Below are 22,833 nucleotides of genomic sequence, written 5' to 3' on the forward strand. Positions count from 1 at the left end.
AAAAAGGTTATAAGGATAGACAACCAGTGACTGACTTACATGTACATACTGGTATCGCAGCTCTTTGACTCTAACAGAGTTCCTCTCAAATGGTACCCTGTAAAGTTGTTTCATGCTCATTTGATGCTTCTTCAATATCCGGTCTATTGTTGAGATGCTTATGGTGTTGATATTTTGGAAAATGGCATTGTCTTGCATGATTGCGGCGCGGATCTGTCTCAATGTGATGGCATTATTTGCCATCACCATGTTACAAATTTCCTGTTCCTGTTGGTCATTAAGAAGTCTTCCTCTGCCACCCGTGTGAGCTAGTCGTCCAATCCTAGACATAGAATTCAAAGGAGAACACTGTATTACCATTCGTAATGTATGCCTTATATATTTCTTACAGAATGAGTTACTAATGTAATTGTAATCTTCTTCTTCTTCTTCACATAGTGTTTGATTGGTCATCTGAGATGTGTGAAACTCCTTCTTCGTTAGTCAAGTTGACTATCGATGTCTGTAATCAATTCATCAAATGTTCCAAGAGATTCATATGGTATTCATGGTATTATGTTCTTGACTAATTTTGACAATTGAACAGACTGTTGTGCATGTGATAACTTTTACAATGAAATGATGGTGACATGTTTTGGAGAGAACAACCATTACACTGAGAATCAACAATCAGTTTAGATCAGGGGTGTCAAACTCGTTTTAGTTCGGAGTTCCAGATTCAGCCCAATTTAAACTCAAGTGGGCCGAATTAGTAAAATCAAAGCATAATGACTTATAAATGGACCACTCCAAGTTTTCCCTTTGTTTTAGTGCAAAGAGGTAGAAGTTCATATTGCAAATGTTTACTTTTATTTAACTATCTTTTCTACAAAACATTATGAACAACCTGAAATTTCTTAAGTAAAACAAGTGCAATTACAACAATAAACAATAACAATAAGGTTTATATAAAACAACTTGTCAAGATCCAGAAATTTTAAATGTACATACATTTCCACATCTGTGTAGTAATGTGAACTGACCTTACTCGCTATCCATGGATAACTCCAAAAAAGTCTTGGAGGAACAGAGAGTTTAATTCTGCCTGGACAGTTACAATTTGCTTTCACTGACAACAATACAGGAAATAAATAATAATAATAATAATAATAATAATAAATAATAATAATAATGTGCTTGCTGTATGGAAAGAAATGAAAGAGAAGTTATAATAAATAAGAGAGGTAAAAGGCAAAATGTCCAAAGACATTTCCAGAACACACACACAGCATTTACTGAAAAGTACCAAGCTGGAAATGAGCGTAAAAGAGTGAGTTGGATACTGACTGCTGTGGAAAGCTGGGGAGAGCAAATCAAACAAGAACATCGATTTGAGAAGATCGCAAGGCTCAAAAAGCCGTTCACAGACGGAAATTACATGAAACAATGATTTACTGAAATATCCGAGAATCTATCCTCGGAAAATCCCCCTTTGTGAATCGCTGATCTGACGCTGATATAGAAACGCTGCATTTTAATGGCGGGATGCCGTCACTTCGCGGGTCACAAAATCGACATGTGTCTTGGGAAATGTAGTTTATGGACAATGTACATGTAAGCAGCTGAGGGGTTTATTTTGCTCTCGTGGCCCACATAAAATGACTTGGCGGGCTGAATTCGGCCTGCGGGCCTTGAGTTTAAAACCTGTGATCTAGATGGCACTATGATCATTTGCTGCAAGTTTGGAGCAAATTTCAATTTTGATCAAATTCGGGAAAAATGTCATTGTAACCATGGACCAAATGGGTTATTTTTGTGAAAGTCTCATATCTTGGACAAGGTCTGTCCTCTAGAAATTAGTGATTTGTCCTTTCATGTCAAGGCTTTGAAGCGTGTGTCGCGTAATCCAGGAAGATTCTCCAATCTTACAAACCAATGAACCAAACATTGTAAGATTGGAGAACCCCCTATTGGCAGCAGTGAGTTCATGTACAAGAAGTACATCAACTATTTAGGCTGAAACACAATGCTTTCACATTTCAGAAGGTAAAAAGGTCATGTGAGGTCTTGATATCTAGTTATATTATTAAGAATCTTTTCAAAGTGAAAAAACGGCAGCTGTTTAACATGAAGTGTAGCTTTGGTTAAAGGAAACATACGTTTAGAGCAGTGGTTCTCAAACTTTTTCTTTCGCGCCCCCCTTTTATAGATCAGAAGTTTTTCGGACCTCTGGAGTAGACGCCAGGCAGGTTGGGCCAAGCACAGCCAAATCCAAAACTAACAATTCCAGACTGGACCCAGATGGAGTCCTGCTGGCTCACCATTGGACCTCCAGAGTCACCCTGAGGAGACCAGGAGAGAACGTCTGGGAACTCCAGGAAACACCAGAGCACATTTGCACATCAAGTGACTAATGAAATGAAAAGGCTCACCTGACATGAGTCTGCCAGAACTCCTGCACAGATCATGTTGTCTGTGATGGTGCCGACTCCATTGAGACAGTGACACTGTCTGTTTCCCAGAACTGGCACCTCCAGTTCTTGCAGAGTCTCAGGGAAGGCTAATGGGACTGAGGGAAGACGAGAGAACAGTAAGTAGACACACTCTCTTATGTCATAAGGTGGAATAATACTCTGAAGTAATCTTAACCAGACTCACCTCCCCCTTGTACTGCACCAAAGCCAGTGACCCAGCTATCAGTGCGGTTGTTGAACACACTGTCACTGGCTGCCAGACACACAGGTCTGATGTAGTCTGTGAAGGTGACTGGTGAGGAGAGTCTGAGCAGAGCAATGTCGTTGTTACTGGTAAAGCTGTCATAGTTGGGATGCAAAATGATTTGAGCCACACTTCTGGACGCTTCATTTGGGTTTTTGCCTTCTAGGTTCTGACGGCCGACAGAAACCATCCAACCAGACGTACTTGGACTAAAGATGAAATAAAAGAAAAGTATTAATGTATGTCATTATTCTGACTTATGACTGCATTTTGATTCCTGTTTATTCTTTAAACTGAAGCCTTTGCTCTGTTGTCATCAGTCACCTGGAGAAGCAGTGAGCAGCAGATATCACCCACTCCTTGTTGATAAGGGAACCCCCACAAACATGGCCACCAAACCTCTGCAGACTGGCCTGCCAGGGCCAACTTCCTGCTGGAGCATCCCACCTCCAACTATTCTGTTGTTCAGGGGAGTGACGCCACACACTGCAAACAATAATGCAGCAATGATCTGGTAAGTGCATCATAAAGTGACTGTGCTGATCCACACACAATAACGCCCTACACACACACAAGTCTAGGGCGTTCTCCAATCTTACAATGTTTGGTTCATGGGGTGGGTGTCTATTTTACAATATGAAAATTCTGTACACCATGAGACTTTTCTCATGGTGTACAGAATTTTCATATTGTAAAATAAACATCTAAAATGCATATGCCTATATTTGGCAATACAGACAAAAAGCGGTCTGATTTTAATGTCATATTTATTCATATGTATTTTGTCATCACGCAATCTTGATAGATGTCTTTAAGTAACGTTAATGTTCCAAACATGAAACATTCTAATGCGCGCACGCAATCTCTAGCCAGAGTAGCAGCAGCTACTGACAGAATCACCATGGATGCAGGAAAGTGTAGTTGTCTCTCTGTCTCCCGAGGCCATCTGATTATGGGATGGGCTCTTTGTTTACAGTTTGAACATTCTTTATTAGTTAATCTTTAAGCACCTGTCTGGGTTATCATCATTATCTTTTGATTCTAGTTCTTTTCTCATCAAGTCATGGGTTGTCTTTCTGTATTTTTCTTTGTTTCTGTGGGTGAGTGAGTGAGTGAGTTTTGGATTTATTTATAATCTCCGTCACCTCTTCTTTATGGCTCTTCGCAATGGTGTTGGGATGTGTGGTGGCTCTAATAGCTGGACTGGTTAACCACTCCTGATTTATTCAATTCAAAGCTTCACACACCAAAGCCATCTCGTCATTATAATCACGTTGACTGTTTTACATTTATTGTCCACTTGATGGCACAGTAGAGCAAATGAAGCACAGTGAAGCTTATGAGTGAACCAATTGGATGGAAAGCTTCAATGCTTCATGAAGCTTCATCTCGCCATCACTACTAGAAATTCAAACACATCATCTAGACGCCACTAGGATCGTTTGCTGCAAGTTTTGGGAAAATTTAGATTTTGATTGGAAAATGTCATAGTAACCATGGACCAAATGGGTCATTTCTGTGAAAGGCCCATATCTAGGACAAGGTAAGAGCGAAACCTCTAGAAATTCAACCTCATCATTTAGATATGGTTGAATTTGTTGCATTTGAGAGAGCGAATTTCTCTGTTGAATTTATTTGTAAATCTGATTTCACAAAGAGAAGAGTCAGTGCCTCCGCAGCCACGAACCTCACCGCTAACCTCACCGCACGTCATTGAATAGCTTAGAATTGATTGCACAATAACAGGGTAGCTATGTTTAGGCCAGTCAGGCCTGAAACATTTTGAAGACCCCTGCTCTAATATACTTATTCTACATACAATTCCTCAATAAGTATTTAGTTGTATATTTATATTGCTATGACAAATGGTAACTGACTGATTCGTAAACACTTTTTTAACAATGTGATTAATCGCGATTAATGCATCTCAGAAAAATTTATTTAATAATATTGTCCAAGTTTTCACATAACTTTTCAATCACTTACCTAAAACCCGAACGAACCGGGCATCTTGGTACTGGTGGTCCCTACAGGTGTACTGTCACTTAAACATTATCTTGAAACAAAGATCTCCCATTTCTCCATAGGAGTCAGCCCTGGATGGATGACGTCACCAGATGTAATAATACAGCATTTCATACACAGCGGGCTCATCTAAAGGGATCTGTGTCAGTGTGTGGGTTTATGGTGGATGTAGGCCCTCTATTGGTCAACTGTGGAGGGACCACTGGATCATTCTCCTCCAGCTTTAACTGGGTAAGGAAGACACCAGCAAACATTCATTCTGCATACTAACATTCTATGACTTTTGATGTTTTGGAGTAGCTCTATTCTGGAGCTATGAATGGAGACTGAGACTAGAGGTCATCTGTTCCCACTGCTCACACACAAAGGTCACATCAGTGTGTGATTGGTCACTGCCAACACACAGCACAGGGTTCAGTCATCTTTTAAAAAATGTACCAGTAAACTATTTCTGTCCTGTTGTTGACCTGATGCAGCTGCTCAAGGCTGACGGGTATCTGTGAGGGATTATAAATTATCACCAAACAAACCTTAAATAGATAAACAAGACTCCCATGGAACGTCTGGTCAGGAATGATGCCGCTGCTCTTCCTATGGCGTTCCCTCGTCATAAAAGCTGCAGTGATGCGATTGTTTTAATCAGAATTTATGAAGTAATTAACTTTTATACAGCCCCTGTATTTGCCCCTCCTTTGCACTTTGCACGACACTAAGTGAGCGATTCCTGTGCAGCCAAGTCTGATACAGCAAGGTAGCACACTGTACTGGACAAACTGAATTATTACAACAGGGGTTTGGATGCGCAGCCAGCTGTTGTACAGAAATGTGAGCACTGGTGGTAAACAATGGCAACTGTGCACAGCTGGTGGTAAAACAGACACTTTCTTCTGCTGGCCACGGTTAGTTTATGTTTTGGAACTATAGGATGAACTTGTTTTTCAGTCAGACAGGCTTTTTTGTGTGATACCCCCCACCATTTCAAATATGTGTTTGTGTGTGTGTGTGTGTGGCAGCGACAGTCAGTGAGGCGAGCTGCAGTGCACATTCTTGGGGAACAGCTGTGGGATATTTGCCCACTCGCTGCATCAACACGGCCCCTTGATGTTCCACCAGCTTCTTTGTGAAGGTTTCCCCCTTTTTCCTGCACAAACAGGAGACAGTGAATCTTTACATCTCACTATCTAGGACATTCTAGCAGTTATTGTAGGCATTGCAGAGTCCAAGCACCATGTTCTCTGATTCCTGCTGCAGTATTTCCCTCATTTCACTCAGTTTGAAAGATGCAAGATAAAACAGGTTCCACCAAGACTGGGAACACGCTGTTACCGATCATGATCAATACCACTCAGATGTTGCTGGAACATTTTTTTATTACAGTGAATGAGAACACGGTGCACTTAAATATGTGTGGGTGTGATAACTCAGCGTGTATTGTATCTGAGTGATGTGATGTGAGTGTTTGAAGCTAAATATACCTCAGGGGTCAGCGCTGGCTCGGTGTGTGAGGCGTTCAGGGGACTCGACATCACGCTCACATGAATGAGATTATGCATTCCAAACATGAGAACATTACTCAGCCCCGCTCCGCTGAGATGTTGGGGAAACAGATGCCAATTACACCACGGTGACCAACTACGAATGACAAAACATTTTTCCATAATCTGCTGGCACAAAACCTCTTAAATCAGCACCAGATGTTACTGATCCCCGCACCTGCATCCTTTCACACAACTCCGGGCCAACGTCCGCACGTTAGCCCGGCTCGCCGGAAAGGGGAAAATGTTTTGCATGCATGAACTCACAACCACAATGTATACAAATCCACGGGTTGCGTAAGTGATTTGGAGAGCTGCCAGGTGAAACATCTGAGGGTTATACAACGTGAATATTAGCAACCATGTGTGTGATACTGAAGATAAGAACTTACTATCTATCAGGAGATCAGACATATTTCACCTCATTAAACAAATGTAACTCTGATTAGAGATTAGATAAAATTAGATTGTTTATTTATCATGTTACATGCAATTCACACACAAATTACATGCAATTGAATTTTTTCTTGCACCCCCTCTTACATATCACACACACAAACACATGCATTTCAGAGGGGGGTGCAGGGCAGCCATTTTTTGGCGCCCATGGAGCAGTTGGGGGTTCGGTGCCTTGCTCATGTGCACCTCGGCGAACGGGAGGCAAACTGGCAACTCACCAGCTACCAGTTTGCTTACTTGGTCCACACAGGGGACTCGAACCGGCGACCCTCTGGTTCCCAGCTGTCGACCCAGCGGACTGAGCTACTGCCGCCCAAGTTGAAAGTTGAATTTGAACGTCTCCGGTCACATGTTTATGGTCGCTGACAATCAAAAACATCATTTGTGTGTGACTGCATGAATGCACAATTGGGTCACTTTAGAATGTAGTCCTGGACGTTGACTCTTCATAAACCCAATAAGCAAATTTCTTCTACCTGAATTTAAAAGACATAACTGAAGCAATAAAGAAGCAACAAGCTTTTTCCATCATAGTTTAGATAATACATTCATTTCATCAGATTACTTATTACACGTCTTTACGGTATCTTTTAACTTTCAGCCGTCACTAACACACTTTACTGTCAAGTTATATAGATGTATAACACAAAACAACTCCGGATACAAGAACCTGTCATCTTCATAGGGTGACAGAGGTCGTTTATGGCCAAAGGAAAGACAAAGATGGCAACAACAAGCCGGCAGAAAAGCAGGCTGCAGCTTGTCTGTATCTCAGTGTGGCAGAGAAGCTGAGAAAACTTTTGATGAGTCAGAATGATACAGGTTTGTTCTTAATCTCGGCCAGATGAATCATCATTAACAGCCATCACGTTCTGCTGAGTCGTTTAGAGTGACCCAGAATACCTGAAAGTTAGTTACTCATCAACTCTGATCTGACCTTCATCCAAACCACAATGACGGGAAAACTCACTCTGCCTCAACTAATAAAATACATTTGACTAACATTTAACATTTGACATCTGAAATCTTTATTGATGTTGTAAAATGGTGTAAGAACCTCTTTCTCCTCGTGAACCTGCCTCAGTTCATCTATAGGTTTGTGGGTCGCTGCTCCTGTTCTTGTCGTATAGGAGCTGCGTTGTTAGTAAGCGAGTTAGAATGAGTGAAGCGCTCCCGTTCCAGCACCATGGACAGAGTTCTGCCACTCTAAACATTTCCACATTAAAGCCTGTAGGTTGTTCCCTCATTATCTCCAACCAGTAAAGGATTAATACGTGCTGCTTTACCTGCATGTTCCCTTTATCTACTGATCACCTCATGTTCCAATCCACCGTTACTACTAATGTTTTTTGTTGTTGTTTCTGGTGCCACTTGGTAACCGGGTTATTATCTAAATGTCTATTCATCATTTCCTGTGTTTGACCTTCAGCTCGCCTGATATTTCCTGCAATTTCTCTTTTCTCTGCACAAACATGGAAATGGGATCCTGTGTTTGTTTGTGCGTAAAACTTTAATCATCATTAAAACCAGAGACTTCATCAAAGACTGAGTCTATACCAGAGGAATGTCAGTGATTGTGTACAAACAGTGCTTAGCTTTTGTTTTGCTCTTTGAAAAATGAATCCTGAACATATTGACAAGTTAAATGATGAAAATCCCTACAAAAACCTAAAGAATCAACAAAAAGTAGCAACCTTTACATAGATTTAAGCCTAAATGTACAAGGAGAACAATATTGTACCTCTACTATCCATAATAAGCAGGATAGTAGTGCAGGGAAAAGCCACTTAAACATCCATTAGACGGGTTAGTTACAAGCAAAAAAGATGTGGGAATGAACTTGGAATTGGAGAATAATTGCCAGAATAAGAAGAAATAAATGAAAATTCTCCAGATTGGAAGGTTTGGGCTCAATGTGGCTGAGATGGATGTCAGAGCTGACATGAGATTGTTGCGTAACAGTGCACTGAGAGCTCATTACCCGTCTGCAGCACGCCGTCTGGTGACAAATGTGTTATTCAGCGTTCCGTCTCACGCTGAGTCGGACTGTGACTGTGCTCGGGCCTGTCCGTGGCCGCAGGGGGTCTGAGGATGAGGAATGACAGGAATGTGATGAAGTGGAAAGTCTACACCTGAAATTAGAACCATAATAGCACTCCTGTGTTATCATGGCTGCCTGTCAGTGTTATTGGATCAGAGCAGGTCAGTCCACCGCTGAATTCATTATGTGGTTGGAGACGCGAGAGACAAATGGGCTCCCAGGAGCGTTTCTCTGGCTCCAGCTGCGTCTGGCTTGTTGTGTATTCAAGAGTGTATGGACGGTATGTACAGTGCGAGCATGAAAGGGAAGGGGGTGACGGAGCATTTTGCACCCCCCCCTCCCTGAGCAAAGTTACAAAACGGAGCATTCTTTCTTTCTAACGCGCCCACAAAACCTTAGGAAAACATGAACTGTCCTGCTTTGGAATAGCAGGTAGATTTATAACGAGTTTGAGCGTCACATTCCTCCATCATCCATCTACCTCAGGCCGCAGTTTGACCTCAGATATGTGTGTGCTGATCACACACTCTGATCACGCACGTCACTCAGGAGCGATTACCCCAGAATTCCACGTCACGCAAGGCTTCTGTTGGTAAATTGCGGTGGACACACCAGGCGAAGAAACACACAGATGAACACTTAAACAGCTTTATTGACACTGTAATGTTTGCTATACTGAATACAATGTAACAGAAGTGTCTCATTTAGTAAAGAATGAGTAAAAGAGCATGCAAGTTTATTTGTATTTCACATTTCAGATACAAGATGATTCAAAATGCTTCACAGAGGATCGATGCAGATGAAGAACAGATCCAAAGTGCTTCAACAAATCAACAAACTACAACTTAGAATGAGTACTTAAAAACATAATGTCAGACCATTCAGTTAAGGCTCAAAGGGATGAATGTGTCAGATCCTCTTTTCTGTACAGCGACTCTGAGACTCTCACAGCCAAACGCTTTTTCAGGCACCACATTCTCCAAACCCTGACGACAGCAGCTCTCCTCACCGCTGATCCTCTCCGTCATCGCTCTGCAGGACTCTGTCGTGTTTTTCCTCTTTATTCTCGGGTACAAACAGACATCTTTGTGGCGACGCCGCCTTCCTGCGTCTCTCAGCGGCTCTTTGTTTCCCTCCTCTCTCTGTGGAAGGAGGATGATTTCTTCAGGTGCTCCCGGGCTCCGCGCCGTGTTTAGCGAGCGTCCTCCTCCTCCCCCCCAGAGGACTTTACACTGAGAGCTCTCTTGGCTGAGCAGGCCGCAGCTCTGTGGAGCACAAGGTCAGACTGGCTGTTAGAGATACGGTCAAACATATGAGTGTGACAGGTATGCCTACGCGTTCTTTGGCTCACCGTAGGATGCTGAGCAAATCCAGTGGAAGTCTCCTCATCACAGTCTTTGTGGACTTGATGTCAAGGCTGCAAACAAAGGAAGTGTCAATTAACCCACTTGACCACAGGTTGTATTGCTGTTGGACTTCAGGGAAACTTCCAACCTCACATCTCTTATCTACACTGACTCAAACTGCCACCAATAAAAAGTACAATGAACTACACAATACAAACATGTCCTGTCACTCCCTCCAGGTGGGGAGGTCATCTCCTCTCATCTCCTCTCATCTCCTCTTATCTGCTCTTATCTTAGTTTTGATCCGTAGGTGTGAGAGGAACCCGGTGCAACATGGCTGATGTTCAATCATATGTTTGAGTCAAACCCTGATATGTTTGGAGGGAGAAGCAGCAGATTCAATGCTTATCTTACGTTGCTTCCTAATTCCTGCACACTTCACTCTGACGTTCCTCATAGCCCGACGGAAAACAAGCAGCTCGAACTTTGTGCGCCAGCTTGGCATCGCTTCTCCTCCCTCAGGCCCTCGGCTGTGTTGTGATACACACTCCCAGGAGGGCGAGCGTGTGTCTCATAGTATGCACCAACAACACATTAGGCTAATAATAGCACTGCAGTGAAATAAGCAGTTCTGCACCATTTCCTTATCCTCAAACAAAGCCCCCGCTCCTGCCTCACGCTGTCTGCTTGTTGTTCTGTCTGGACCTGGACTCACCTCTGCCTGCAGAAGCTGGAGCAGGTGTTATCACCGGGGTTGGCACAGGTGCAGCGACCGGTGGCCCGGCGGCGCCTGGAGAGAGCACCGCCCAGACCATAAACTGTAGTTTTACTGCACAGAGACAGAGCGAAGGACCAGAGAGAGATAAAGAAAGAAAGAGAGAGACAAGGAAGGAGAGAGAGAGAGAGAGAGAGATGAGAGAGAGAGAGAGAGAGAGAGAGAGAGAGAGAGAGAGCGAGTGAGCACAATGATCCACTTGTATAAAGGTTTTGCAGACTTTACTCTCTGATAAAGCCTCTGCTCATAATAATCAAAATCAAAATAAGTTTCCAGCTCACCTGGGTGTGTTGACCCAGATGATGTCCAGGTGGCAGAAGTAGTGGCACTCAGAGTCCAGCCGGTTGGTGCAGGCACAGCGTTTGTTTCTCTCTTTGTGTGTTGGCACCAGATCACTCGTCTCTGTTTCCTCACGCTGCAGCATGGGATGACCAAAACCTTCATCAAAAGCAAAGACACACTCAGCTATCAACAAAAAAATAAACTTCATCTGAAACAACACCGTCTACCAAACTGGCGCTCCTGTTACGTAACACTCATCTACACACTCTGACGAAGGAATATGAAGAACAAACACAACCTGGGACTTACAAGCCTTACAAGAAACAAACTGAATTCCAGGTGCCAAACATAGGAAAGCCTTCATATGATCACAGTAGATACAGAGTTATGGAAAGTTATGGTCAAGTTTAGATAGATAATTAAAGTTAAAAGATAAACGTCCAATGATCTAAGCGCAGAAACACACACACAGAGTCCCTGTCCACATTCAAACAAACAGAAGTGTTGTGATTCTGGTCTTTGAGCTCATTACAGAAAGTTCTCAGGTTGATGTGAGGATGAGAAACAAACTCCATGTAAGATCAAAATGTCAGACTCACCGTCCTGCATGGAAGCCCACAGGGTGATGACCAGAAGAAAGCTGGCGTGTGAAGACATGGCTGCTGGCTGAGTTATCCTGACACTGGCTGTGGCTGTGCAGTGCTGGTGTGCAGGTGTGTGAGCTGTGTCACTCCCTTATCACCGCTCCCCTCATGATGTCACAGTGGAAGCTCAGCCCCACGGCCGTGTGCGTCCCGCAGGGTGCTGCTGTTCCGGGAATCCTCTCAGCAGCAGCAGCAGCGGCAGCAGCACCACTCTGATACCTGCCACAGCGTCTGCAGTGTGAGGTGGACTGACACAGAGCTGGAAAGGAGGTGAGAGGGAGACACAGAGGGACAGGCAGAGAGACGGACGCTGACAGGCTGATTTGCATAAGCGCCAGAGTGACATGCTGGTATGTTCCCAATCCCAGAGCACACACACACACATCCAGTAAACCAGAGGACCACACTGCTTCACCTCCTCAATAGTAAACAGAATCATTCAGACGACAGCAACTAAACACGTCCAACTCAGAGTCAAATTCCGACTTAATATTCACAAATCCACCAAATGCGACTTGGATCCCTGGATGTGTTGCATGCTGGGATGGCAGAGAAAAGACGGCATCTCTCACATTAATAGTGCAATTTCCTGCAAATAAAAGAGATAAACATTCATTCAAACTGTGTGTCGTGTTGAAAATCATAAACCTGAGACTTTGATTCCAACATTTCCCTCAATCAACTTTCAGATCTTTAGCTGAAAATTCCAAAATCTGATACGTAACATGCCAGACTTCCTGGAGAGGAACATTCTATTCTTCCCCCTCTCCTCCCCTCCCCTCCTTTCACTTAAAGATGTGTGGAATGCATAACACTGTGATGAGATTGCCACACACTGCATCATGATAGTGTACATTCTTGCACAGGAGGTTACAAGTTCAGTTGGGTCGGGGTGCGCAGATGTTCCCGCTCTCTGAACGTCAAACAGACAAATAGCATGACAAATCGGAGGGGGGAAAAGAGGGAGACAGCGAAGGCCGGAAGCGGGAGGGCGATTCTGCTGTCATTGCCCAAAACTGTCCCGAGTGTTTACTTTTAATTAGCAGCGTCGCCTCCTTTACTCCTTTGGAAATAGGCTCCTGCTAACATGTGCTATCAGCATACAGACTTCACACAATCCAAGTCTTACTGTTCTTCACAACACAGAGGACGCGTGCCAGCAAACCGGGGAGTTTGTGGGACATCAAGGCAATGATAGTTTATGTGAATATTGCTTTATACTCCTTACACACCTACAACATTCCAGGTTTTAGTGTTTTGAAGTTCGGAACAAAGCTGCACTTGTGAATGATCGGTATGTCTGATATGATTACATGCTAATCTCTATAGAATCTAGATCCGCCTGTGGAGGTGATAAATGTTTTTTTGTATAATAAAATTGGGTGTTTCAGGATAGAAACCCACATCAACCAGAGTTCATGGAAATTTCCAACGTGGCGGTATCATGTTATGTTATCTACAGCGAAAGGGATTGTTGTTACTCTTGGTTACATTTTGGTTCCAATCCAGATCCATAAATGTTGTTGTTAAAAAAAAAAGGATCCTTATCGTTATGGGAGGAGGCCAGGGACAATTTCTTAAACATTTTTGTCAATTTCCTCAAAATATTAATAACAAATCTTCATATTTTTGCATTATTGGGAGTATAAATGGGAGCAATGTGGTCCAGACCCGGATAAGGATTTGGATCTTGTGACCTAAAACAGAGGTTCCCAAACTTTTCCATGACCTGTGTACCATTAAGTTCCAGCCAGTTTATTTTGTTAAATTCTATTCTATTTTATTTTATTTTATTCTATTTTATCTTTGAAAACCTGTGACATAAAACATGTACAAAAGTGACCATGGCACCGGGTTTGATGTAATATTACTCATTACTGAGACGTCGCCTCATTACAACTACAATCAAGTCAGGATTACATCATGCACTTATATCAGAGGTTATCATTTATATCTACCTGTGGCTGCATGTTTCCTCCATAATAAGTTCTATAAACTCTAAACTGCCCAGAGGTGTGAATGGGAGTCTGGATGTTTGTGTGATGGACTCGTACCCGCCTCTCAGCCATAACAGGCCCAATCCATAACCCATATCTATAAGTGTGTATATAGATAATGGATGGATTGAACTGTTAACTGGAGAAAGAATAAGATGGATTCCTGATGATAAGTGACACCTAGTGGTTACATACAGTCTGTCCTGATGGTGGGTGAAAACCTGATATACTGACATCATGTCTGTCTGTCACAGCTCCCTCTTTGATTTCTGCACAAAACACACACAGCAGAAAAATAGGAAGCAGGAGTCAGTGTGTAAAATTCTGGAGCATATCAAAGATAAGAGACATTAAACATTCAGGACAGAAGCAAAGAGGGAAAACGCTTCAGATTCAGGAAAAAATGGATTTGTACCACGGAAAGTCACGCTATCCACAAAGTACTAACAAACATTCCACAAAGCACCACTAAGTATAGCACAAAGTACTCCAAACAGTTAAGTATCCTAAAATATCAAAATACGACCTCGTCCCATTAAAACTACTGCAACATCTCATCACAAAGGACGACAAATACCACAAAATCCCCAAAATATGTCTGAGCTCCGGTCCGTTAAAAGCACCTCACGGGTCATTCCGGGTCAAAGTATGTTGCATCTGGTGAAATTGGAAGGAAAAGCACAACCTCAGGGAGTCTGGTGCATTTTTTATTTGTTCAATGACTTAGAAATTCTGCTGTGTGAGAAATCTGCAGGGCACTTGAACCTCCTGTACCAGCGCAACTCACTGACTCGCCTTTATCAACATTTCAAGTCACAACATCATGAAAAAGACACAAAGGCGTAATAAAAAAAACGTCCAATAACAAAAAAGTAAAAAAAAAAGAAAAAAAAAAGGAAACAATAGTCATCAAATAAGAATAAATAAGGAGCATCCTTCCCTGTACAAAGATATAGACTCATCTAAAATCTTTTGCAATAAAAAATAGAACTTCAGTGCATTTTCCTTTGACACGTTTCTGCTCCTTCAATGATTCTCCACCTCCTCTGTTACCCTGACGATAAAGCAATGGCCTTTAGAATATGAACCATCAACACACCAAATATTACCTCCCGCCCCGAACACAAAAAGAGGATATAAAATTTCACAGCCTTCTTTTTGTCTTTATCTGTACTTTACATCTCAAAAAACACAAACCCGGACAGAAAAGGCACAAGTAACTACAATTTGTGTAATACTGGACAAACAAAAATGGAATTGTTTCTGATTAACGATTTTGGTCATTTACAAATTTATTCATATTCCTTTTACATGTTTCAACAGACATCAAGATACCGGTATCAATAGAGATACAGGAGGATATATATATATATATGTATTTATATTTATATATAGAGATTTACAGAAACATCATTTTCACAAAGAAAAAAGTGCATTTTTTATAACAAACCTGAATATTGCCAAAGACCAAAACATTTAAGTTAACAATAGTATTGAAAACTGTATAAAAACAAAGCAATAAAAAACAAGACTAGTGTAGCAACCAATAAAGCAGAATGGGACGCTGGACGCATCGACTCCGTTAAGTGCTCTGATCTGAGTCTCCCTTAGCTCCTCCCTCTGCCACGCCGCTACCAGATGGTGACTCCTCCCCCTCGGGCTGCTGTCCGCTAGCGCGCAAGGCTACGGGGGCCGCTGGGCCGGCAGACGCTCTGGCTCGAACGTCTCCTCTGCAGCGTTCGGGGCTCTGGGTAGCGGACCTGCGGGCGGGGGCGGAGCTGTGCGAGCTGCCATATTGCTTTGAGTCTCTGGTCTCCAACTCTGTTTTGGAACAAGTTAGTGCTGCACTGAGGTTGCAACGCCACGACTGGCTGGTTCCTGCTGCCTGGTCCTCTGACCAGCGGTACTCAGGAGTCCTAAGCCCTTGAGGTCTGGGGGTCCCGCTCCAGTATGATTCAAACCTAGCCAACGATGGACCCTCCATGGGGGGGGATGTTGGCGAAGACGGGGTGGTGGTGGGGTGGGACCGCGGCCTGGCTTGTACCATTTGGATTCCTCCTATGGGGATCATGGGATAGGGGACCTTGGCTTGCTGGGAGTGCATGGGGAGATGGCTGAAGACGTTGTCCACTGGCTGGTTGCCAGGGTAACCCTCACAGAAGGACAGACGGAAGGCGGGGGGAAACAAGCTGAACTCAGGGGATGACCCTTTGCCTGCTGTGCCACTTTCATCCTGTAGGGGGAGCAATGACTTCAGAATTACATGAACTTCCTCTCTAGCAGATATACTACTATGAAAGAAGCAAGAGTAGAGATCAAGTCTTATTTGATTAGATAGTCTTAGAGATTCAGACTTACCAGTTTTACATGACTTCCCTTTGTACCCGGGGTCTCCCAGGGGAGGTATCCAGGGGTCCTATGTGGTAGCCTGAGCGGGGAGGGAAGGACCCGAGCTTGTGTTGTACGGTAGCAGCCGGGGGAGATCGGTCGCAGAGGAGAGAGGGGTCTGATGGGGGACGGTCCTCTTTCAGGGGAAGGTGAGATGTGCTGGCAGGGAGAGGACAGCTCAGTCCTGGGGGAGAGGCTGTGGATGGGGGAGGACAGCTCCAGTCGAGGGGAGAGGCTGCGGCTGGGAGAGCAGCTCTCACTGCTCGGGGAGAAGGCTCGTGGTGTCGCCTTCCAGCCCCGCCGGGAGAACAGCGTCCTCCTGCTGCCCGGTGATGTGGCTCGTCTGCTGGGCCAAACTCCTCTGGGCGACGGCTCCAGACCCGGGCTGGGACTGGGACCTGGGGGCTCGGGGTCAGGAGTGCCCAGCTGGGAGTGCCGGCTGGAGCGCCCTGACGAACAGGACGACGGCGGGTCTTCATGGGACGAGGACTCCTCTTCCTCCTCATCATCATCCACGTTGTCGTCATCTTCCTCAGACTCGTCCACATCAGAAAACCGATGTTCCTCCTGCTCCTCTGAGCCATAAACACGATCATCACTTCCTGCTGTGAAACCAAAGAGACAACATTTATTTGCAAATGGATTTCCAATTTAAACTACTAAACAAACTACTACACAAACACGTAAACAGAACAAATTCCATGAACATGCACAAAGCTGGAGCACAGTGAAGAAGCACTCCTGTCCTTTATTCATGTGACCCACGAAGCATCAAGCAAACTCTATAAATAGATTAAGAATGAAAAGAATGTAATTGAACAGCAGCCTCCCTTTATTCAACAACCACCTCAGCAGCCTTGTGAGTGAACACACAGTTTGTTATGGCGTCCTTGGCTGTGATGAGTGTAGCCTGTCAGCACGGCGCAGATGACAAAGCGAGGGAGGAAGGTCAGGGAGGAGTTGGTGAGATGGCCGACTTTGAGGCTCTTTGGTACTTTGACAGGAGCCACATGTAAGTAAGAGCTGGAAAGCTGGAAAGTCGTCAGCCAAGAGAACAAGAGAGCTGCAGCGACATCAGCCACGTGTTCTTCATTTATTTATCTTACACTCTTTTAGATCTCTTATGCAAGATCAAAGAAGAGAACACGGTGTTGCATAAGCTGTCAGTGAGAGCGCCAACAATTCTATAGTGGACAGGAAATAAGCAAATACGCCCACAAATTAAAGGCATATTACACAAAACTCTTTCTTTAGTTGTGTTTCTGCAGGGATTAATCATTATCTGTAACAATATGGAAAAAGCTAAATGCTAAAACCCTCTCCTCCCCTCCCCTCCTCCCCCATCCCTCCCCTCTCCCAGACTGCTGCTTGTACCTGTTTCCTCGCTCTCGGCCTCGTCCAGTGATGACTCAGAGACTCCCATCGCTTGGCATTTCTTCCCATGAGCCTTTGACTTCATGTGTTTTGTAAGGTTCCCTAAGAAGGACCAAGAAAAGCTTTTCAAAAACCACCCTCTGACTGACACAGAGCAGGAAAATGAGGATATTTTAACAACAGTTGTCACTAAAATCATCAAATTGAGGGGATTTCCCAGTTTAGTGACACAAAACTTCATCTGGCTTATGGACATTTACTGATCTCTTGTACATTATCCCTCCTTGCCTTTGGTTTTGAAGGCAAAGTTGCAGTGCTTGCAGATGTACGGGCGCAGATCTGTGTGTGTTCGGATGTGCTTCTTCAGCATGCTGGGCTTCTTGCAGCGGATGCCACACTCCCCACATACGTACTTCCCCCTGCCGCGACCTCGCACGTACACATACTCCTCATTAGACCTATACCTAAGAGAGAGGAAGAGGGACAGACAGACAGAGGAGGAGAGAAGACATGTGGTCTCTGATGAGGTCCTGCATGGCAGAATGTGGCTAAAAGATGCAAATGTAAAAATGTAATGCAGTTAATAAAAATGTTAACTGCATTAAACTGAATGATGTTATTGGTTGAGAGTGTGTACATTCATACACACATGCATTCAAAACGCACAAACAGGCCTCAGACACTGGTATTCTTAACACAAGGCTCTTTTTATGGAGGCGGGACAGGGATGCCCCACCAAAACCAAAACCCAAACTGTAAAGAGTCCCTTTGCTGTTCCTCCATCCACTCTGCCCCGAGAGCACAGAGAAGATGAGACATCCTGCCAACAATAGCAGCAGCTAAAGAGAGCGGAGGGAAGCCTGGCTATAGCTAACACTCTCAAATAGAAAGTATATATAAAAACCAACCGCCATATTTAGATTCAGTCCATAAAAACATTGTTTACCCACAATCTTGCTATTTACCAAAAGCGCTATTTGTAGGCCACACAGCGCGGCCGCAGATGTTTTATATCCGACTGAATTGTTGTAAAACTGAGATGGATAATTCATTCTGAATCGTAAATATCCCGTGTGCCGTCTATGTTTAATTGCAGGATGTGCGTCGCATCAACAAGAACGCGGCCCCTCGTATATAACACCACCAAACCAGAGCGGCAAATCATAACAAATTGTTACACAACTGCAGAAAGAAGTTTCAATGGAGACATTATGATGAATCCATTCAAGGAGTTTGGCTGGAGCCGGCATCTATCTCTCGCCGCGGCTGAAAATATCCGCCGCCATGGCCGCAAAAACAAGTCTGAAGCTGTATTTCACACGTCGACCGTTAAATCAACACGTCGGGAAAATGAACTGACAATCTGCCCCAACTTGTGTAATCGCTTTATTATACACGACGGGCTCGGATACGCCAGCACAGAAGAGTTTGATACGAGACGGGAGCTTGACGAGACAGACGGCGAGTTCATTTGCGAGGATGGATAGTCAGGAGTAGAAAACAGTGTGCAGGACAGGAGAGGGAGCAGCTGTGCCTTGTTTGCATGCACGGAGGACACAGGGGAGGACACAGGGGAGGACACAGGGGAGGACACAGGGGAGGACATCGGGAGGACAGGGACACAAGAGGACGTAAGATGGAGGAGAGGCAGGGAAAGGAGGAGGAGGGAAGTGTGAGACGTTCTGAAGAAACACCAGGCGGGACCAAGAGAGAAAGACATGATGTTGCCACACACACACACACACGGTATACAACATTCAAACGTCTGATACAACATCAACTCCATTCATTCCCATTTTTTCCTCTCAGCTATTCTAAGGGTTCCATTTTTCCTTCCCCTCCGTTTCTATCTTTGCTTTCTTCCCTCCTTCCGTTTCCTCCAGCGCTCCGGCGTGAGCAGGTTCAGCCTAAAACCAGCCGCTGGGGAAACATTCTCCTCTAAAAACAGGCTGAATCTGGGAAAGGAGAAATGGAAATGGAAACTAGGCACACACACACACACACACTGAGAGCGCTAATATGTGGATATGAGAACACAGCGGAGTGAAGGAACGCAGATGAAGACAAATACAGAGCAACGGGACGATGAAGACTGAAGGGAAATGTGGATATTGCTTCATACGTCTTTATCTTCTCAGTCATTTACATTAATAACATTGTAAAAAAAACAAAAAAACTGGCGTACATACAGAAAAGATATTTATGAGTCTAACCAAATGAAGTCTCACACACACACACACACACACACTTGCACATACAGTGTGAACAAACACTACAATCTTTCCAAATAAATGCTTCCAATAATTAGAGAGGAAAATCTGGGCTGAAGGCTCCAAAGTCCCTGTAAGCTCCGATGCTTCACTTCCCATCTGTTATCCCTCACTGCACTCATCTGCTCTCCCTTACGTAATAATGAGACTTTATTCCTAAAGATCCAAACACACTGGGGCGGGGGGCGGGGGTGGGCCTCACTCTTTGCTCTCTTACCCGCCCTCAAAGATCCGGACCCGGCTCTGCTCGCCCTGTTTGGAGGTGGACGGCCCTTCCTCCTCTCGTCTGCTTTTCTTCTCCTCCTTTTCACGCGGCGGCGGCGGCGGCTGCGGCGGCGGCTGCGGCGGCGGCTGCGGCGGCGGCTGCGGCGGCGGCGGCTCGTTCACTTCAATGAGGGAGCTGGATGGGCTGGCATGTACCTACACTCGAGACACACATGAGAAAGATCAAAAGAGCTTCAAATGAAAGGCCGGAAATGCTTTCATTACTCAATGGGGTTGACGTGGGAAAGGCTTGGCCCCAAACTAGGGATATTAGCTGTTTGGGGGGGTCGGTATACGTCGGTTATATTTACCTCTGTGACTCGTGGGGTCCTGCTGCCGGCGGGGGCCACTTTGCTTTTGGAGGGTGTGGGGGCGGCGGCCATGGTGTACGTCTCTGCGCTGTGCTTCTGCTTGGAGCGCAGCAGAGACAGAGCCACCTTGGTGCTGAGGCCCGGCAGGTTGGGGTTGTGAGCGCTGACGCTCCAGGTGGAGTACACAGAGTTGCGGGGGTCCCTCTGGGCAGAGGGGTTGGGCTTGACGTAGTTCAGGTAGCACCAGTTGACGGAGGTGGTGGTGTGGAGGCTCGGGTATGAAGGGGGGCTCGGCCTCTCGGGGATGCGGAGCCGAGGGGCACTGACCCCCTCTTCAACTGCTGGCACCCCTTCCTTTTTTGGTGTTGCTTTCTCTGTTGACTCCTCCTCTTCCTCATTAGTATGTTTCCTTGGCGCTTGCTCCTCTTCCCCCTTCAGTTTCACCTTTTCCCCCTCACCCGTCGCTGGTTGCTTCTCCTCTCCTTCCAGTTTTCTCCCAGTGGTTTTCCTCTCTTCTTCCTCCCCCACCTTTTCTTCCAAATTCTCCTCCTCTCCTGCCTTATGTTGCTCCCCCTCCTCTTCCTCTTTTACCCTCTTTTGGTGGCGCTGAGCCTCCGTGCTGAGCTCCAGACTGGCTGCGGGGGAAAGCATGCGTTTACTTCCCCCAGCCCCCAGCGGGCCGTATCCCTCCTCAGACCCCGACCCAGAGGCCAGCTCCACAGGTAGAGACAGGGGCAGGAGGCTTCTGATGTCCAGGGAGGGGACCTTCAAGTAGGACCTCTGCAGTTTGTCTTGCTCCATCTGGCTCATGATGACCATAGCTGTGCAACAAATGGGATCCTGTGAACGAGCGGAGGCCAGAATCTGAGACAGGGTGGTGTACATGGCACTGGCGTAGGTGGGGATATGAGTCTGGAGACGCACCGGCACCACAAGGGACACCACTGGGGTGAGCTGAGCCAGGCATGTGGCAATGACAGGCTGTGGGTGTCGGTAAGAGATGGTTACAAGGGACTGGTGAGTTAGAGCAGGAGAAGAAGAAGAAGAGATGAAGGGTCTGCTCTCTATGGCGTGTGAGAAAGAAACACATGTGCTAAGTCTTGGAGGACCGTGCAGGTACAGAGCCTGACTAGGTCTGGTTCTGGAAGGGAACTGGAGGGGAAGTAGAGCAGGAAGCTGGTGGAGTGGAATACCCAAACGCTCAGCCATGTGGATCTGAGCGGGGTGCACCTGTATGGGTGAAGGACCCGTCTGTGAATGTAAGAAAGCTCTGTGGATGAACTGGCTGGACAGTACGTCAGGGATCGATGTGGTCACTGGGAGTATCTGTGTGAGCGACGCAGGGGGGAACGCCTGCTGCCCTCCAGACTGGAACGGGAGCACAGCTTGAGACAGCGGGAGAGTCCGTGGCTGGAAGAGCTGCAGGGTTTTCCCTGCGGCTTCTGGGCTAAACTGGGGGTTTGTCTCGGCTGAGTAGAGAACAGGGTGGCTGGCTTGGGAAGGTCCAGGCTTTGGACTTGGTGCTCTGTGCATGTGACTGACGCTGCCCCCCTCCTCTGGCTCGGGCTCCCCTAGAGTTGCATGTTTCACAAGAAGACACTTTCTCCTTTCTTTCCAGGACGACGCAGGCTGCTGAGAGGACAGGGACCCGTAGTCGAAGGACTTACTCCTGGTCTCTGAGACCTGCTCCGTGTGTTGGGGACTGGCTGACGCCTGCTCCGAGGCCGACCGTCTCATCTCCTTGTGCGTCTGGTAGTGCTGGTGGGAAACAGATGGCACCATCAGCATCTGTGAGCCTTGGCTGCTGGAAGCCCAGATGGCGGCGTCAGATCTGGCCGTGTCCTCAAACGAAGCGGAGTGAGTTGAAGTGTGTGAGATGTTACTCTCTTGACTGGGGCTCCGGGGCAGAGACACAGAAGATTCGAAGCTCGACTCTCCAGACGACTGAGCTGCTTCAGCCAAGCGGAGTCTCTTCTTTTTTGGTGGCAGCTTCTCTGCGGGGAGCTGAGCCAGAGTCTGACTCCTCTGAGGCCACTGGAACTCCTCAACCCTTTCTGCCTCCTGAGAAAGATCAACAGCAAAATGTGTCATATTAAAAATGAATGAATGAAGAACACACTTACATCACGATTACGTATTTACCGATTAAAATAGATCAATAAATAAAAGTGAGTGCATACAATTGTAGGATATTTTGGAGATCATATAGAATGATCTCCAAAATATCCTTCAATTGTAGGATTGTATGCACAATGTCATGTAAAATGTTAACTTCAATAAAACAAATAGCAAAAAAAATTTTAATAAAACAAAAGTGATAAGTAAACAAAATACAAAAGAGACAATAAGTGAATTATGCATTTGTGGAGGCAAAAGAAAAACAGAAAAACAGAAAAACACTGTAAATAAATATGACACCACACGA

At 45.3% G+C, this 22,833-nt stretch overlaps 4 protein-coding genes across 5 annotated transcripts in view; 1 reads left to right on the plus strand and 3 right to left on the minus strand.

The window, feature by feature from the left end:
• LOC143008773 (stathmin-like) overlaps positions 1-22,833 on the plus strand; it is a 91,386-nt gene that overhangs the window by 27,016 nt on the left and 41,537 nt on the right. The window lies entirely within an intron of this gene.
• Positions 2,190-9,785, minus strand: LOC143008763 (prostasin-like). The gene is given in 6 exon segments (XM_076160656.1): positions 2,190-2,321; positions 2,412-2,548; positions 2,638-2,906; positions 3,022-3,142; positions 3,145-3,183; positions 9,707-9,785. Coding segments are annotated over 6 exon segments (777 nt in total).
• Positions 9,392-12,136, minus strand: LOC143008776 (endothelin-2). Its single transcript, XM_076160676.1, has 5 exons — positions 11,760-12,136; positions 11,160-11,316; positions 10,819-10,932; positions 10,109-10,174; positions 9,392-10,022 (listed from the first exon to the last, which is right to left on the minus strand). Exons 1-5 carry the CDS (start codon positions 11,815-11,817, stop codon positions 9,950-9,952), a joined length of 468 nt encoding a protein of 155 aa, XP_076016791.1. The 5' UTR covers positions 11,818-12,136; the 3' UTR covers positions 9,392-9,949.
• The window catches only part of hivep3b (HIVEP zinc finger 3b), a 35,820-nt gene continuing 27,482 nt past the window's right edge, over positions 14,496-22,833 (minus strand). For both annotated transcript variants that reach the window (XM_076160674.1, XM_076160675.1), the window contains exons 4-9: positions 20,409-22,469; positions 20,051-20,253; positions 17,852-18,027; positions 17,564-17,665; positions 16,160-16,794; positions 14,496-16,034 (exon numbers count right to left, since the gene is read on the minus strand). In XM_076160674.1, coding sequence (XP_076016789.1) covers positions 15,384-16,034; positions 16,160-16,794; positions 17,564-17,665; positions 17,852-18,027; positions 20,051-20,253; positions 20,409-22,469 — 3,828 coding nt within the window. In that variant the 3' untranslated portion in view covers positions 14,496-15,383. The remainder of the gene's footprint in view (positions 16,035-16,159; positions 16,795-17,563; positions 17,666-17,851; positions 18,028-20,050; positions 20,254-20,408; positions 22,470-22,833) is intronic.

The sequence above is a fragment of the Genypterus blacodes genome, unplaced genomic scaffold (genome assembly GCF_046128005.1).
Source record: "Genypterus blacodes isolate CSIRO-AG114 ecotype Tasmania unplaced genomic scaffold, CSIRO-AGI_Gbla_v1 ptg000107l_1, whole genome shotgun sequence".
Lineage (NCBI taxonomy): Eukaryota > Metazoa > Chordata > Actinopteri > Ophidiiformes > Ophidiidae > Genypterus > Genypterus blacodes.

Coding starts and splice junctions, on each gene's coding strand:
- LOC143008776 (XM_076160676.1), bottom strand. CDS start 11,817: ATGTCTTCACACGCCAGCTTTCTTCTGGTCATCACCCTGTGGGCTTCC. Junction 11,317..11,759: donor GTGGGCTTCCATGCAGGACG/GTGAGTCTGACA, acceptor CTTTTGATGAAG/GTTTTGGTCATCCCATGCTG. Junction 10,023..10,108: donor GATTTGCTCAGCATCCTACG/GTGAGCCAAAGA, acceptor TGTGCTCCACAG/AGCTGCGGCCTGCTCAGCCA.